The 16,776-nt window shown below is 39.0% G+C and overlaps 1 protein-coding gene across 2 annotated transcripts in view; it reads left to right on the plus strand.

Annotated features, from left to right (window-relative positions):
* Window positions 1-16,776, plus strand: part of Epg5 (ectopic P-granules autophagy protein 5) — a 61,365-nt gene that overhangs the window by 14,578 nt on the left and 30,011 nt on the right. For both annotated transcript variants that reach the window (XR_011715729.1, XM_071687497.1), the window contains exons 12-23: window positions 366-465; window positions 704-834; window positions 1,923-2,066; window positions 2,298-2,475; window positions 3,268-3,504; window positions 5,986-6,149; window positions 7,497-7,656; window positions 8,118-8,249; window positions 11,419-11,489; window positions 11,733-12,001; window positions 13,274-13,470; window positions 15,837-15,979. Coding sequence is in view for 1 of the 2 variants with exons in the window: in XM_071687497.1 (XP_071543598.1) it covers window positions 366-465; window positions 704-834; window positions 1,923-2,066; window positions 2,298-2,475; window positions 3,268-3,504; window positions 5,986-6,149; window positions 7,497-7,656; window positions 8,118-8,249; window positions 11,419-11,489; window positions 11,733-12,001; window positions 13,274-13,470; window positions 15,837-15,979 (1,926 nt within the window). In the remaining variant the exon portion in view is untranslated. The remainder of the gene's footprint in view (window positions 1-365; window positions 466-703; window positions 835-1,922; window positions 2,067-2,297; window positions 2,476-3,267; window positions 3,505-5,985; window positions 6,150-7,496; window positions 7,657-8,117; window positions 8,250-11,418; window positions 11,490-11,732; window positions 12,002-13,273; window positions 13,471-15,836; window positions 15,980-16,776) is intronic.

Here is a 16,776-nt window from a genome sequence, read left to right on the forward strand (position 1 = left end):
GTGCAAATTGGGATTTTCACTGGCAGGGAATGAAAATGAAATATTCCATTAGAACTAATTTTACCCATTTAGTGTTGTTTATTTGCTAGCCTTTACCTATAGATGTCCAGTATTAGATATAATATTTCGCCTATACTTCATGTTCATGATTTTATGTTTCACTTTCGTTTGTCTTGAATTTCTTATTTTTGAAGTATATCAATCTCTGTTTTTTCATACCCTGTTTGTTGATTATGCAGAATCCATTTTTTAATTCCATTACTTTATAGGCTTATTGTATACTTTTATCCTTTAACTGAAATAGCTTCCCAAATGCTTTCCTAAAGATGTTGTACCATAAGATAATTTTTTGAAAACTTTTGCAGGTCATTGTTGAATATTGTGAAACGTGGTATTATGGACAGAAAACCATTGGCTCTCTTCTCTGCTCTTCTCTTAACAACATGGGGGCATTCCTTGCCAGAGGTTGGACTTATGTGATGATATGTTTTCAATGAATTTACTTGAATGCTTTTGACCAATTTGTCAGTTCACTGATGCGGGAAATGGTGTGAAGAAATGTTGTCAATGAATTTACTTGAATGCTTTTGACCAATTTGTCAGTTCACTGATGCGGGAAATGGTGATCAAGTATGATAAACAGATATATAGATATATTTGTATACAAGAATTCATTTAGCTTATTGATCTAAACTTTTTCCAGTTTTGTGAGCATGGTGTAGAGTGCATTTATGAGCTGGTGGTTCAGGGTAGATATGAGGCTGCTATATCTGCCCTAGGACACATCATACCACTTTTCTTCTCTCAGCCAGAAGACATCACTACCAATACCAGGTCAGACCTATTATTGAAGTAGTCTTGGCTATGGTTGAAGGAGAATGCACATAATAGTGATTGAGCGAAGTGGAATATAAAATGTTTTATAATGATGGAATGAAGTTCAGATTTCCTCATCTAGCTAATTATTGGGATACTCCTGTTGGGTTTTGATTAATGATTTGAGTGTTTGGTTCTGTTATATTGGTAAAGTTGTACAAGAAGTTAAGGAATAACTATGTCAACATGCTGAATTCTTAGTCCAGAGTTATGTGGACTTGTCTTGTCTCCAGATGAAATGATGGTTGATGATGCAAAGTTATCAGTGTTTTGAACAAGTTTGTGCCAGGACACCATGTTTACATATAAGGAATGTCATGTTATGTATAAGCGCAAGTATGGAAAGGAAGAGATCATGTATTACATGGGAGACTGTCTTTATTGGGAGGAATGATTGCTTTAATATTAGTATTTAGGTATGGTCGATAAAATGAAGAATGCAAATAGATTTAATAGATTCATCCACTGGATGAATTCATTATTCTGTTTTAGATGTAAATGAATTCCCTGGGAAATTCGTATTGGAGAAGTTCCTTGAGTAAATCTACACACCAGTAAGAAGTGTGTTGCATTTACACTCTCCCTGAGTGGGATCTACATTTCCAGTTTTGTAGCATGTAACTGAGGAAAGAAAGTGAAGGTATAGCATTTTGATTAATGACAATGATGCAACAGAAAAACACCTCCCTTATATGAAAAGCAGATTTTTCATCCTTATTTCGTCTCCTGAGTAATCTGACAGCTTGAGTGTTGCATTTGTTGGTATTGGGGGAAAAAAGGGCCTCTTTGAGTAGCTGAGGAGTTTTAGACTTTGAAGAGTAATGATTCTTTTCAGTGCTTTTTTTTTTTTCCATGTCTTAGCCAGGTGGTATCAGGGACTAAGTTTCTGAAGAAAAATCCTTGTTTTGTTTATTCTTTTGTTCCTGCTGTAAGTTTATGAATACAAGGATCATTTTGAAAATTATTTTGCATAAAGATTGGTTGTTGTTTAATAGGAAAAACTGTGTATATTTTCTTTACAAATTTGTCTGTTTCTTTCTTACTAGGTTGATGCTTGCTCTACAAAAATGTTTAACTGCTGACCAGACATACATAACCATGGCAAAGAGTCTTGTGGCTTCAGCCTTCCCAGGAAAAATTCTTAACTTATTTGCTGCCATGATTGTACACCACATAAGAGATTGTACTCGGTAAACCACATTTCTGTTTTACACATTTTGCTTATTTTGTGGTATGAACATTAGAAGTTGTTATTTCTTTTTTTATTGATATGTCATTTCATGGAGTACATTATTTCCTTTCATTTTCAATTAAGGATTCCTTTTTGACATATATTGTAATGACGTGGTAGCTTATTAGGTTTTTGTGTATAGTGTATTCCAAGTTTCATTACCATGATACAATGGATATGGACTTTACAGGTACAACCTCTCATCTGGTGCATTAGCTGTTCGGTTTTGGCTGCAGCTTCTAATAGGTGTGCCAGACTGGGTGCATGATAGCTCAGTGCTCTATTTACTGGACACCATTTGTCACCATGCCTTCACCCATCCAGCCTGCTGGCAAGAGGTTATAAGAGGATTCTCAGAAGTCATGAAAGTATGTGTTTAGATTACCTGCTTCTGTACATGTAACCTTTGTGTGTCACTTGTCATTGATATATGAGTAATCTGAGCAAAGTAGTTATTGTTTCAGAGCATCATCTCCAAAGATACATAAGTAAGTAATGATTTGCTGTAGCCCACTTTATTGGGGCCATGATTTTCTTCTGTTTTTGTATCTTCTCTAGTCACTGTTGTCCTGCTCATGATTAATGCCTTTATAGACCTTCTGCAAGGCATGGCTAATCCCATCAAGCATAAATGAACAGTAAACTATCTATTGACTAGTTACAGACTTCATTTACATTACAGTGAACACAGTCCCAGACTTACTTGTCCTCATCTCTCTCTTACCCTACACACATACTTATGGCATATACCATGAGAAACATATATCTAGGAAGACACTGAAATCTGCTTTCATATCATCCAAAACCAATACGGTACCTTACTGAAGAAATATTGCAGACGTATTTCATATTTGTTTGAATATTTTAGTATTAGAGAGAATCCAAAGTTTCATGTAACTTTTATCTGTTAATAAAAGATATGACTATTTTTAGTCAATCATAAAAGAATGTTTTTGAGGGCTTCCTCTGATACCTGACATTACTTTCTTAGGATCCATATTGAGGATTGTTACTATGAAATATATTTTTGATGGTTATTGAGGTCAATTTTATTGAACAGTGCTACAAAAGTTGTGTTATGTGTGTCGTCCCTTGGGACAGCTTCAGTGAGTATTTTCAAAATAGTTTTTGCAGTTCTTGATAACCATTTTATGTTTCAGAGTGCTGAATGTCAACATAGTGGTGGGGGAGGTGTGATTGGTTTGTTGTCTTGGTTAACAGCCGGCACCACAGCCCCAAACTCTTTGTTAGTACGGTCCTCAGCGCCACAGTTCCCTTGGTTCACAGTAGCTGTACTCCTGCTGGAGACTCAGCAAGAATTAGCCTCAGGACTTTGGAAAAACCTCTTACTGGAACTATATACTAATCCACAGGCTACTCTTGAACAAGCACTTAAGGTATGAAGGTACATGTTTGCCAATTGACTGCTTAGTATGCTAAGCTGTAAAATACAGTGCTGTATTGTAATGTTGGTACAGCTGTGGCACCGGAGGTCAAAGGACTTTTGACTAACCGTCCTCTTTACAATTTAGTAAATAGTTCAATTGAAGTAGATAAAAAGTTTTTAAGAGTAAAAAGACTGCAAATCTAAAGGAACTATGTCCTTGCCATCTGGCTGACATTGAAGTTAAGGTAGGGGGATCCCATTTGTGCAAAATTAATTCCCATAGGAGATGCATGTGGCCTCTGACAGAGAGATTGTTTCCACTTGATTTACTTCAAGTAAATAGAAATGTACTTTATGTTTATAGGTTGATATATAGTACGTAAAGATAGTTTTACTTATACTTGATAACAGTTATGAAATATGTTAATTTCAAAAGGATACTGTTTACCTACAGGCATTCAAATGCTTAATCATTTTTGTATGACAGTCTTTGTAGCTAAAGAGGGACATTCTGAATTTAATATTTTCAGTCAGTTTTGTAACAGCTTCTCTGTAACTTATAGTATCCAAAAGCCAAAGTTTATTTACTTTAGATTTTGATAACATATTTGCCTGTGAAAGAAGAAAGTTAAGAGTAAATGTGAATAAGAGCAAGGTTATTAGGTACAGTAGGGTTGAGGGTCAAGTCAATTGGGAGGTAAGTTTGAATGGAGAAAAACTGGAGGAAGTAAATTGTTTTAGATATCTGGGAGTGGATCTGGCAGCGGATGGAACCATGGAAGCGGAAGTGAATCATAGGGTGGGGGAGGGGGCAAAAATCCTGGGAGCCTTGAAGAATGTGTGGAAGTCGAGAACATTATCTCGGAAAGCAGAAATGGGTATGTTTGAAGGAATAGTGGTTCCAACAATGTTGTATGGTTGCGAGGCGTGGGCTATGGATAGAGTTGTGCGCAGGAGGGTGGATGTGCTGGAAATGAGATGTTTGAGGACAATGTGTGGTGTGAGGTGGTTTGATCGAGTAAGTAATGTAAGGGTAAGAGAGATGTGTGGAAATAAAAAGAGCGTGGTTGAGATAGCAGAAGAGGGTGTTTTGAAATGGTTTGGGCACATGGAAAGAATGAGTGAGGAAAGATTGACCAAGAGGATATATGTGTCGGAGGTGGAGGGAACGAGGAGAAGTGGGAGACCAAATTGGAGGTGGGAAGATGGAGTGAAAAAGATTTTGAGTGATTAGGGCCTGAACATGCAGGAGGGTGAAAGGCGGGCAAGGAATAGAGTGAATTGGATCGAAGTGGTATACCTGGGTTGACGTGCTGTCAGTGGATTGAATCAGGGCATGTGAAGCGTCTGGGGTAAACAATGGAAAGCTGTGTGGGGCCTGGATGTGGAAAAGGAGCTGTGGTTTCGGGCATTATTGCATGACAGCTAGAGAGTGAGTGTGAACAAATGAGGCCTTTGTTGTCTTTTCCTAGCGCTACCCCGCACACATGAGGGGGGAGGGGGATGGTATTCCATGTGTGGCGAGGTGGCGATGGGAATGAATAAAGGCAGACAGTGTGAATTGTGTGCATGGGTATATATGTATGTGTCTGTGTGTGTATATATATGTGTACATTGAGATGTATAGGTATGTATATTTGCGTGTGTGGACGTGTGTGTATATACATGTGTATGGGGGTGGGTTGGGCCATTTCTTTCGTCTGTTTCCTTGCGCTACCTCGCAAACGCGGGAGACAGCGACAAAGTAAAATAATAAAAAAATAATTTGCCTGTTACATGGTTTTGAAATTATCAGTCATGTTTTCTCAAAAGTTATTGACTAATTTTTTATTATCCTCATTACTGTTTTTCTTCATTACTTCCTGATTTCTTTAACTTTTTGTGCTTCTTTTCCTCATAGTGCTTCTCATTCATACAGTTCTGTTGTTTTCTAAGTTTTTCTTGACATTCCTTTTCAACTGAATGCTTGTGGCCTTCAGATGGCCCTGGTGTAGTACAGCTGTGACTCATTTGAAGAGTTTCTCTAATGAAGAATGATGATCAAATGGGATGTGGTTTATACGATGACACAGACATTTTGCTGCCGTAAAACTGATAGCTCTAGTGTGTGTTTTCGATACATGTGATGTTACAATCTTTAACTTTTCTTGATTAGTAAGTATTTATTATATACAATAACACTGTTTTGTCTGCAAAAGAGGTATCAGTATATTGGCCCCTTATAGTCAATAACTGAACAGATTCATTGTAAGGAAGCAGTTGGTGACTGTTTCAGTTGCTTTTTTGATTCTAAACTATGTGCCTTTTTTAGCAAAGGTTTGCAATATTGCAGTTAAGTATTAATCATTTGAAAGTGTAGAAAGGTTTGGTGACTCAGATCTTCAGAAAAGAGTTTGCAAGAGTTACTGTGTTTTCAATATAGAAAATAGTATTTAAAGAAGAAGTGGAGATGCCTTTGAATAGATAAGGTTATGCTCTCTGATATTTTCAGAAAGTAAGCAGTGATCTAGGCCTTGGGCCAGTATCATCCAACTTGCTGAGTTTATACCGTTGGGGTCAGCAAGTGATAGATCTTCCATCTGATCATCCTGCCCTCCCAGTCACTTTACAGATGTATCTTACAGTACATCTGGCTCGTGTTCCTCCACAACCTGGGTTAGTATTTATCCGTTTGCTTGTACCAAAAGAGCTTTTATTCATTTATTCAATCTCCATTTGTTTGAAAAAAATTTCATCAGAGTTCTCAGACTGATGATATATCCTCATTTTTCATAAATAAAGTTGATTAGTCATTTGTCGATATACACATTAACCTGACCGACCATCTCTGAAATCACCAGATCAATAACACTGGTTCCCCTATGAAAAATACCCAGTTGCTTTTCCTGCCTTTGCAATGTAGCATCAGGAACAAACAAACGATGGCCATAGTTGCACACATTCATGCTCTAGTTCTCATATATAATGTACTGAAACCCGAGCCCAAGCAATTATATTGAGATTTATCTGACTATTTCATATACCTTGGTTTAACCCATTAGCAGCATGTCACCTCCCATATACCACAATGATACATTTCATTCAATCCCAAGCATGTTTCTCACCCTTCTGAATGTTCAGACAATACTCCAGAGCTTCTTCCCGTCACTTCTGATATATGGATTCTCTTAGTTAGTCTATCTTTGTTCATCCTTTCCATGTGTATGAACTATTTCAGCACACCCAGGTCGGCTCTTTCCATCAGATTATGCCTGTAACCACATTTCTCCCACCATTTGCTGTTTTCAGGCATTTCCTTTCCAAAACATTTACCCTTTTGCTTTTGAGGCCCAAGATTCACATTTATGCAACTCTGTTGGAACTTCTATTTTACCCTGACAGTTTGACACTGACCTATCCTTGCAAACATACTGCTTAATCCACCCAGTGCCTTTGCCCCTTTTCCCACCAGATGAATCATTTCATCATCCATTGTTCCATCCATTGCCATGCCCACTCCCAGGGACCTAAAACACACAGTTTCCTCTAGGTTCTTTATATTTAGACTTTCACACAAACTATCCTGTCTTATGTCTGTACTACAACTTACTTTAGTTCTTATATACTCTCAGCTTTCTCCTTTCATCTGCTCCTCCAAACTTTGTCACCACCTCCTGGAGTTTCTCTGCCTCAAGAACCATGTTATCTGCAAACAGATACTGATTCACCTCCAGTACTTCCCAACCCCTAGTATACTGTAGACCCGGTGCTCATTCTAAGACCTTTGTATTTACCTCCCTCATCACCATCCACAAACAGGTTAAACATCTATGATAGAATAGAATATTGCTGGATGGATGTATAATTTCTTACACAGATATGCTGCTTTTATTCATGAAAGTTTCATGCATGTCTGTGTGTAGAGATTTTATTTTTTCCAGTGCAGCAGAACCCATTTACCTCTTTTTTTTCAGTATCATGTAAAGTGAACCTATGCCTCATCCATAGCATGTCTTCTCACAGACAGTTTGAATGCGGTTGTGTGGTGTCTCGATTTTATCAGGGCTTTGTTAATTCATCTTTCCTTGGAAAGATTAAGAAGAAGGTGGCAAGTGCTGTGGAATATTATGAGTCTTGTATGAACAAGGATCTAGAAGATGAAGAAGACACACTGGATCCTCAGGTGAGGATCATGTAGATGGTGGTACATACAGGTAACTGATTTTTAGTACAGCACATGCTTGTTAACTATATAACTAGACTTGGTGAATTAGCTGGCCATAGAAATGGTATTTGTTCACTTTTTGATATTTAATAATAGGGTGTTATTAGACTACCCCTGTAGGTGTTCACACCATAGGTGAAATGTCACTTTTGGTGAGGCTACATCAATATCAATGGACAAAAAGGAGTATAGTCTTGTTCTGGAACTTCTCACTCCACAGGAGTCCATTTACTTACTACTGATTGTAGCAGAGCCTTGAAGTTGCAGGGGCCTAATAAAAGAGGTCCTGGTGTTATGATTGATGATATAGTAATTTTTTCTTCAGTTTACATTTTTGCAGTAATTATTATTTTGTATTCATATATATTGCTTCAAGTAACCAAATTAATTTTCTTACCGCTGAGTTTGAATTTTTACAGGTAATAGGGACTACAAAGTTGTTACATGCCATGCAGTCATGGCTCGATGAAGATCGATTGTATGAACCTGGTGTATACCTTCCTGCACTCCCACCTCATCTCTTATCACAAAAGTTGTTGCAGATCTTCCAGGTGAGAACTTCTTTACATATATATCATTTACCACCCCACATTACAGTTCTCCATACTAAAGAACTGACTCACTTCCCAGGCCCTCTTATCCACAACAGAGTGCATGCTCATCCCTCTCTCTGAAACTCTTGCATTTACCTCCCTAACCACCCCATCCACAAACAAATTAAACAACCATGGGGACATCACTCACCCATGCCACAGACCGACCTTCACTGGGAACCAGTCACTCTCTTCTCTTCGTACTCGTACACATGCCGTATACCCTTTATATATATATATATATATATATATATATATATATATATATATATATATATATATTTTTTTTTGTTTTGTTTATACTTTGTCGCTGTCTCCCGCGTTTGCGAGGTAGCGCAAGGAAACAGACGAAAGAAATGGCCCAACCCCCCCCATACACATGTATATACATACGTCCACACACACAAATATACGTACCTACACAGCTTTCCATGGTTTACCCCAGACGCTTCACATACCTTGATTCAATCCACTGACAGCACGTCAACCCCGGTATACCACATCGCTCCAATTCACTCTATTCCTTGCCCTCCTTTCACCCTCCTGCATGTTCAGGCCCCGATCACACAAAATCTTTTTCACTCCATCTTTCCACCTCCAATTTGGTCTCCCTCTTCTCCTCGTTCCCTCCACCTCCGACACATATATCCTCTTGGTCAATCTTTCCTCACTCATTCTCTCCATGTGCCCAAGATATATATATATATATTTATTTTACTTTGTCGCTGTCTCCCACGTTAGGGAGGTAGCACAAGGAAACAGACGAAAGAATGGCCCAACCCATCCACATACACATGTATATACATACACGTCCACACACGCAAATATACATACCTATACATCTCAATGTATACATATATATACACACACAGACATATACATATATGCACATGTACATAATTCATACTGTCTGCCCTTATTCATTCCCATCGCCACCTCGCCACACATGGAATAACAACCCCCTCCCCCCTCATGTGTGCGAGTTAGCGCCAGGAAAAGACAACAAAGGCCCCATTCATTCACACTCAGTCTCTAGCTGTCATGTAATAATGCACCGAAACCACAGCTCCCTTTCCTCATCCAGGCCCCACAGAACTTTCCATGGTTTACCCCAGACGCTTCACATGCCCTGGTTCAATCCATTGACAGCACGTCGACCCCGGTATACCACATCGTTCCAATTCACTCTATTCCTTGCACGCCTTTCACCCTCCTGCATGTTCAGGCCCCGATCACTCAAAATCTTTTTCACTCCATCTTTCCACCTCCAACTTGGTCTCCTACTTCTCCTCGTTCCCTCCACCTCTGACACATATATCCTCTTGGTCAATCTTTCCTCACTCATTCTCTCCATGTGACCAAATTTATTTCAAAACACCCTCTTCTGCTCTCTCAACCACACTCTTTTTACCACCACACATCTCACTTACCCATTCATTACTTACTCGATCAAACCACCTCACACCACATATTGTTCTCAAACATCTCATTTCCAGCACATCCTTCCTCCTCCGCACAACCCTATCTATAGCCCACGCCTCGCAACCATATAACATTGTTGGAACCACTATTCCTTCAAACACGCCTATTTTTGCTTTCCAAGATAACATTCTCAACCTCCACACATTCTTCAACGCTCCCAGAACTTTCATCCCCTCCCCCACCCTGTGACTCACTTCTGCTACCATGGTTCCATCTGCTGTTAAATCCACTCCCAGATATCTAAGACTTCACTTCCTCCAGCTTTTCTCCATTCAAACTAACCTCCCAGTTGACTTGTCCGTCAACCCTACTGTACCTAATAACCTTGCTTTTTTTCACATTTACTCTCAGCTTTCTTCTTTCACACACTTTTCCAAACTGACTCACCAGCTTCTGCAGTTTCTCACTGAATCAGCCACCAGTGCTGTATCATCAGCAAACAACAACTGACTCACTTCCCAAGCCACAATCCACATCTACAACAGACTGCATTTGCCCCTCTCTCCAAAACTCTTTTATTCACCTCCCTAACAACCCCATCCATAAACAGATTAAACAACCATGGACACATCATGCACCCCTGCTGCAAACCTACATTCTCTGGGAACCAGTCACTTTCCTCTCTTCCTACTCGTACACATGCCTTACATCCTTGATAAAAACTTTTCATTGCTTCAAGCAACTTGCCTCCCACACAATATACTCTTAATGACTTCCATAGAGCATCTCTATCAACTCCATCCTATATATATACCCTAGCCTGAACCATGTACCCATTTTATTGACCAACCCCTTGGGGTGGATGAACAGCTGGGTTGACTGTGGACTGATTGCCGCAACTGGCGCTCAACCCTGGGCGGCCAGTAAATGCATCACAGTCAGGAACTCTAACCACTACACCACAGGAATCCATGTATAGATAGTTCTCATGTTTTATGAAAATAGATATCCCAATTGCTGATACTCTTCAAAGTATTCAAGGCTGGCATCAATACTATGGGTATTTTGGTCTCCTAGTGAGTATAGCTTTCAAGCAAGGGATGACTATCCTTGGTGGAAGAGTGATGTGGAAGGACAGTTTAAGAAGGGTTTAAGCTAGGAGTGCCTGAGATACTGTACATTAAAGGATGGTTTGAGGAAACTGCATGTGCTACCCTAATAAGGAAAAGGAGGAGGCATATTGGTTGCAGTTAGAATAGTTTGTATTCTTAAACATTACCCAGAAAGCAGATACCATTCTTTTTCCTTGCACAGCACTTAAGCATATACTACATCTTTTTGTGGTGATGGGAGAGAAAGAATACTAACATTGTATTCCCTGCATGTTGGAGAAGGCAACTAAGAGGGGCAAGAGCAGGGGGCTGGAATTCCTCACCTGCATTACTTTTCAGAAAAAGGAGCAGAGCAAGGAGCCATATGAAAAATTTTTCCTCTAAGACTCAGTTATCTGTTTTTGACATTACCTTGTCAAGCAGGAAATGATGAATGTGTATTAAGAATATATATATTTTGAGAAATGCTTTTGGGTCATCATCACTATGATTGTTTGGAGGTATCCAGTAACCACAGTATTTTGTGTGGGTTTTTACATATATAACATTTAAGTAAAAGAATATGTACATCGCTAAACAATGATTTTCCCTAGGGTAACTGGGAGCCTTGGCCAGAAGCTGTCAACCAGAAAACCATGGAGGAAAGTGCCCAGAAACTACTCAGGTGTGTAAGCAAAAACTTTGTGCACTGTTTGTGGTACAGGGTATTTCCTTGAAATGTAAAACTGTGAATTGGATAAATCTGTCCATCCCATTTATTTCCACTTTGATTAATGCAAATCAAATTTTTTTCTTTTTGTTATTGAACACCATCAAAAATGTATCAAGTTACATAACCAACTTTTGTTCTTGAAGTTTTTCAATGACTTCAACTAGATTTGTGTAAAAAAAATTGATTTTGTTTCAGAGTGTGGGAGCAACATCGAAATGGTGTAAGCTTGAGTACTGGCTCAGGCTCTCCGTCCACTTCACCACAGCACCGGCAGAGACATTATTTGCAAAGGAAAACTGAACAGAAAGATCCTAAACAGTCTATCCTTAAGAGATTTGACACTTATGAGCCTCCTCAGCCACCTCCACCTATACCCCCAAGAAGTCCTCTGCATACTCCACACCTTCAGGACAAAACATTAGGAGATCAGGATGCCCTTCTGTATCTTATCCGGCATTATACAGGTACTCCACATTCTTCTTGTGGATTATGCATTTTGACGGGCTTGTTTTCTGTTACTGTTATTCTTTTAAATACACTTACCCAGATGTTTCTGAAGTGCTATGAAGGTGTGAGCTAGGCTTTCTTGTTTAGTTAGGGTAACTGGATGTTGTTGTAGAAAACCCAGCAGCCCAAACAAAGTATCCACATGTCTTGTTTAGCAGAGCTAGGAGTAGGTAGAGCTTGCCCCTGCTGGCAAGATAACCGTATGTGACCTGCTGTTTCCCATAGTCATTTTCTTAAAAACTCTAAAACTACACCGTAGGGAGTAGAAGTGAGTTAAAAGGAGGGATGGGAAGGAAAAGGAAGGACGTTGACTAGCTTCTAGCATAAGAAAAAATTTATTTTCCCACATTCTTAATTTGTTGTCTTCTTATTAAGATTTGCTCTGTTAGAAAAGAAAGTAGGAGCATAAATGAAAATTAATGGTAGTGAAAGAAATTCCTCTTACAAACACAAAAATCTAAACAGCCAGATGATTTTTCTGAAAGAAACCCTGGAACACTTTCTTTGGGAATCTTGAAAAGGATGCTGACATCTTCAACCAGTAGAGAGATTATGGTAGGCAGTGGGGTAGCCAGACTTTTAAAACTGTACATATGAGATTGATCAGTGTTATCAATAAAGATAGTTACCCAGTTTTAGGTTCATCTTACAATTATCATAAATAGCATACACTGAGAAGCGAATAAAACTACAAAACAAAGATTCATAATTTGTCAAAGACTGTGGGGAGATGATTGTGTCTCGTGGCATCAAACCTCTTGAAAACAGTGTGATGAGGTAGACTTTGGGGATTGAGTAATGCAAGATGGTCCTACCTTTAGATTTAATGGGAGGGTAAATTGCAGAATATTATTGTGATTTTATTTAGGTATTGCCTTTAAATAAGTGAGGTTATTTCATTTTGCTTCCTCAATGGCCATTTCTTACTAGGAAGAAAGAAGTATGTTGAATATACCAGTATTAGTTTTGGGTAACTTTTAGGACTATAGTTCACTCGATTATCAAATTTGTGAATAAAGATGAAACTGTTGATGGTGTGTGTGTGTGTCTGTGTGTGTGTGTGTGTGTGTGTGTGTGTATTGGAACAAGTGTGTTAATGTGAGGTGTCAGGATATGTGGCGATAACTTTATTGTGAGATTCATCCGTGACAAGGCAGAATTTGTATATGATATCAATCATATAGATGTTCTGGAGTGCGATCTATTGATTACATTGTTGTGTTTTTCAGATATGGTGACTGAACACTCCCAGACTGTAAATTTGTGGTGTAATGAGATGTGTGCACTTGACTGTGTGTACAGAGAATTATTGCCACAGCTGTGGACAAACTCACATACAAAAACCATTCTTCACGCTGAATGTAAACCTCCAAAAGTTGGTCGTCACCAGCCTGATTGTTCTGGACATGCCAGTATTGTAATGGAGGTAAAAATTATGCATATTCATCTTGCACCGGAGTATAAGAAATGCATTAAATGGTTAAAGAGGTGAATAGAGGAAGGAAAGAAATGAAAATGTCCATTTTCTACTTTTGATTTTGTGCCCCAGGATCCCATTCTTTAGGATTCCAGTAGCACTCAGTGAGCCTGCCATGTCCACTAGCCGGACCATAGGTCATGATATGTGTATGTCAGTGAAGGTTATGTGCTAGGCAATTGAGGATCCAGTGTGTATAGTGTCATCAGTATGGAAGTTGCATCTTGAATGCAAGGGGTTTTGTAGTATATGATATTGAATCAGTGTTCATAAAGTTGGAAAGATAGGTGATGTCCAGCAAATACATGAGAAAGTTTAACTTACACTTCCCTAGGGAATATGGTTTTAGGTGATTATATGTATGTCTGGCGGAGTGGATTTAAAGACTGGATGTTGAGTGCTGTTCTTTAGAACTTGTTGAATTGTATGATGAATATATGTTTTGTTATTGCGATGTGTGTTTGGGGAGGGCTATCTCTAATTATAGACTCTTGAAATTTGAAGCAGGGTTAATCGTATTGTATTTGAGGATTGATGGTATGGTTGGATATGAACTGGCTTGAGTAGAAGGTGGTAGGGGACTAGTACTGATGCAAAGAACTGAGTGCTGAGCATATTAAAGTAAGGTTGTGTTGGAGGTAACTTTGTTTCATTGTGCAGGTGTTGAATGTTTGTGGTTGCTTGGCAGCTGATTACCAGAGTACCCTGTTTTGTGTGACTTGCAGTTGTTATGTTTATGCTTGACAGTGTAGATGATCAGGCGGATGAGACATAGCTTAGGATGGAATGAATGAATTGTTTGTAGAGGATACTAAGGGATTTTTTTCCCCTGTCCAAAACTGGTGCTAGTAAGCAAATATTGAACTAATTCATTCTGTTATATATTTGCTTCTCCTCCTCCTGAATATCCAGACCCTGATACTGCAAAGACTTCTTTGCTCTATCCTTCCATTTTTTGGTCTCCCCTTCCCCCTTAATCCCTCCACTTCTAACCCAAAAATCCTGTTAGTGTGTCTTCCTCATTTTTCCTCTCCATATATATGAAATTTTTCAGCTTACCGTGGTCGGCTCTATCAATGCGGCTGTGCTTACTTCCACACGTCTCTCCTACTTTCATATACCAGGGTTACCCAACATGGACGCACACACACGCACACATGCTCTCTCTCTCTCTCTCTCTCTCTCTCTCTCTCTCTCTCTCTCTCTCTCTCTCTCTCTCTCTCTCTCTCTCTCTCTCTCTCTCTCTGAGGTAAACAACCTTTAGTTGTTAGCTTCTGTCCCACATGCCATAGTTTCAGAGCCTTGCACAACATTCAGTTAGAATATATGATGCACTGTCACAAAAAAAAAAAAAAAAAATCGTTTTCAGTTGAAAAAGCATTGCACAATTGCCCAGTCATGCTATTTGATACAAATAGAATTAAGTTGAGGGTAGCCATTGGCTTCAACAATTTTACCAAGCCACATTTGCTTTCACTGGCCAGATTTAGCCTGCAGGCTTTAGTTTGAGGATTTTTTATGTATACTGTTAACCTGCCTCACACCACGTATCCTCAGACATTACGTTTCCAAGACATCCATCCTTTTCCTTTCTTTTGCATTCAGAGCTCAAGAGTGACATCCATATATCACTGATGGGACCACTGTAAGTTCAGACATACTAATTTTTGGCCTATCAGGCACTGATTGCACTTTCCACACATTCCTTAGTACACCCAGGGCCTTAGCCCCATCTCCATCCCTATGACTTAATTTGCTGCCGTGTCTACTAACAGGTACATAAAGCCTTCACTTCCTCCATGTCTCCCCAATTCACGCAAACACTCAAAACCATCCTGTCTTATCCCTTTGCTACACCTCATTACCTTACATGTATTCAACTTGCTCTTACCTCTCTCCTTTCAGACACTCTCCCAACCTCTATCACTAGCAGCTTCTTGACATTCTTTCCAGAGTCTTTCACTAGAGTTGTGTTATATGCAAGCAGCACCTGATTTGCTTTCCATGCCTTGATACCATGAACATACTTTGCAATTAACCTCGCTCACCACCCTGTCCCTAAATGGATTAAACAGCCATGGTTGTATCATACATCCTGCCCTTCACCAGGATGCTTATTTTCTTGACTTTCCATTTGCATGAATCCTATCATGTTATTTGATTCATGCTCTTGTTTTATGTGATTTATGCTTTCCTGTTAGATAGACTGATGAAAGTTTTATCTTCGTTTAGTTACAAAAAAGTTTTATAAATTTTGTGTACAGTGGATGAAAGTTGTACCTTTCTTTGGGTTTTGTCTTTTTTTATTTCAATAGTTTTCTGAAGCAAGACTTAATGAGAAGGAAAATGCTCGTGTTGAGCAGAATCGAGAACAGTATGAAGCAGTATTACAACGTTGTCAGAAGCCACCACCCTTACAACTCTGTCAAGCAGCAGTGAGCTTAGAAGCTATAATCACGTAAGTTGAGTCCCTCAGTTTATTACTTAAAAGATTGTATTGTCACAGCTTCTTTAGTTGTATGATATGTTGTACTTTCATTATCAGCCTCAGACCTTTGGTGATATGGAAATGGATTGTAACCAAAAACATGTTTTGCAAGATATATTGTGGTATCAATAATCTATTTCCAGATTTCTCTGTTATTTCTTGGCTGTCCATTATATTGGCTCTTCTGGGCAAGGCTTACCTTCTGTCACGTCTTATTTTTTTGGACTTTTTTGCCATTTCTCACAGCAACAAGGTAGCATCAGGAACATATGAAGAATGGCCTCATGTGCTTACATCCACTCTTTAGCCATCATATATAATGCACTAAAACCAATTTGGCCTTCTTCTTCCTGTCCCCTCCACTTTTGATATATATATATCCTATTTGTCAACCTATTGTTTCTCATTCTCTTATGTTAAAGGCACTTCATCACACCCTCCTCCGCTCTCAACCATCTGTGCCATATTCGTAGGTCTTTCCTCTGCCCTACCATTAATTTCTGCTCACATACCTGGAATGGCTCTTCTGTCACTCCACCTTTCTCTTGACTAGAGTGAAGAACAACCACATGAGGATTGACCATTATGTTACCTCCTTTCCTTGCAATGCAGAGCTTTGAGATCTTTCTTTTGCCTTTGCTTCATCTTGTAACTTTTCCACCTTTAAGAGTTAGGTGTACAAACACTTGAGAAGTTCATGTTAACCCTTGCTTCATTTTTTCCCTTATATTTTTTTCTTTTACCTTTCATTTAAAATGGCCATTATT

The sequence above is a fragment of the Panulirus ornatus genome, chromosome 43 (assembly GCF_036320965.1).
Source record: "Panulirus ornatus isolate Po-2019 chromosome 43, ASM3632096v1, whole genome shotgun sequence".
NCBI lineage: Eukaryota > Metazoa > Arthropoda > Malacostraca > Decapoda > Palinuridae > Panulirus > Panulirus ornatus.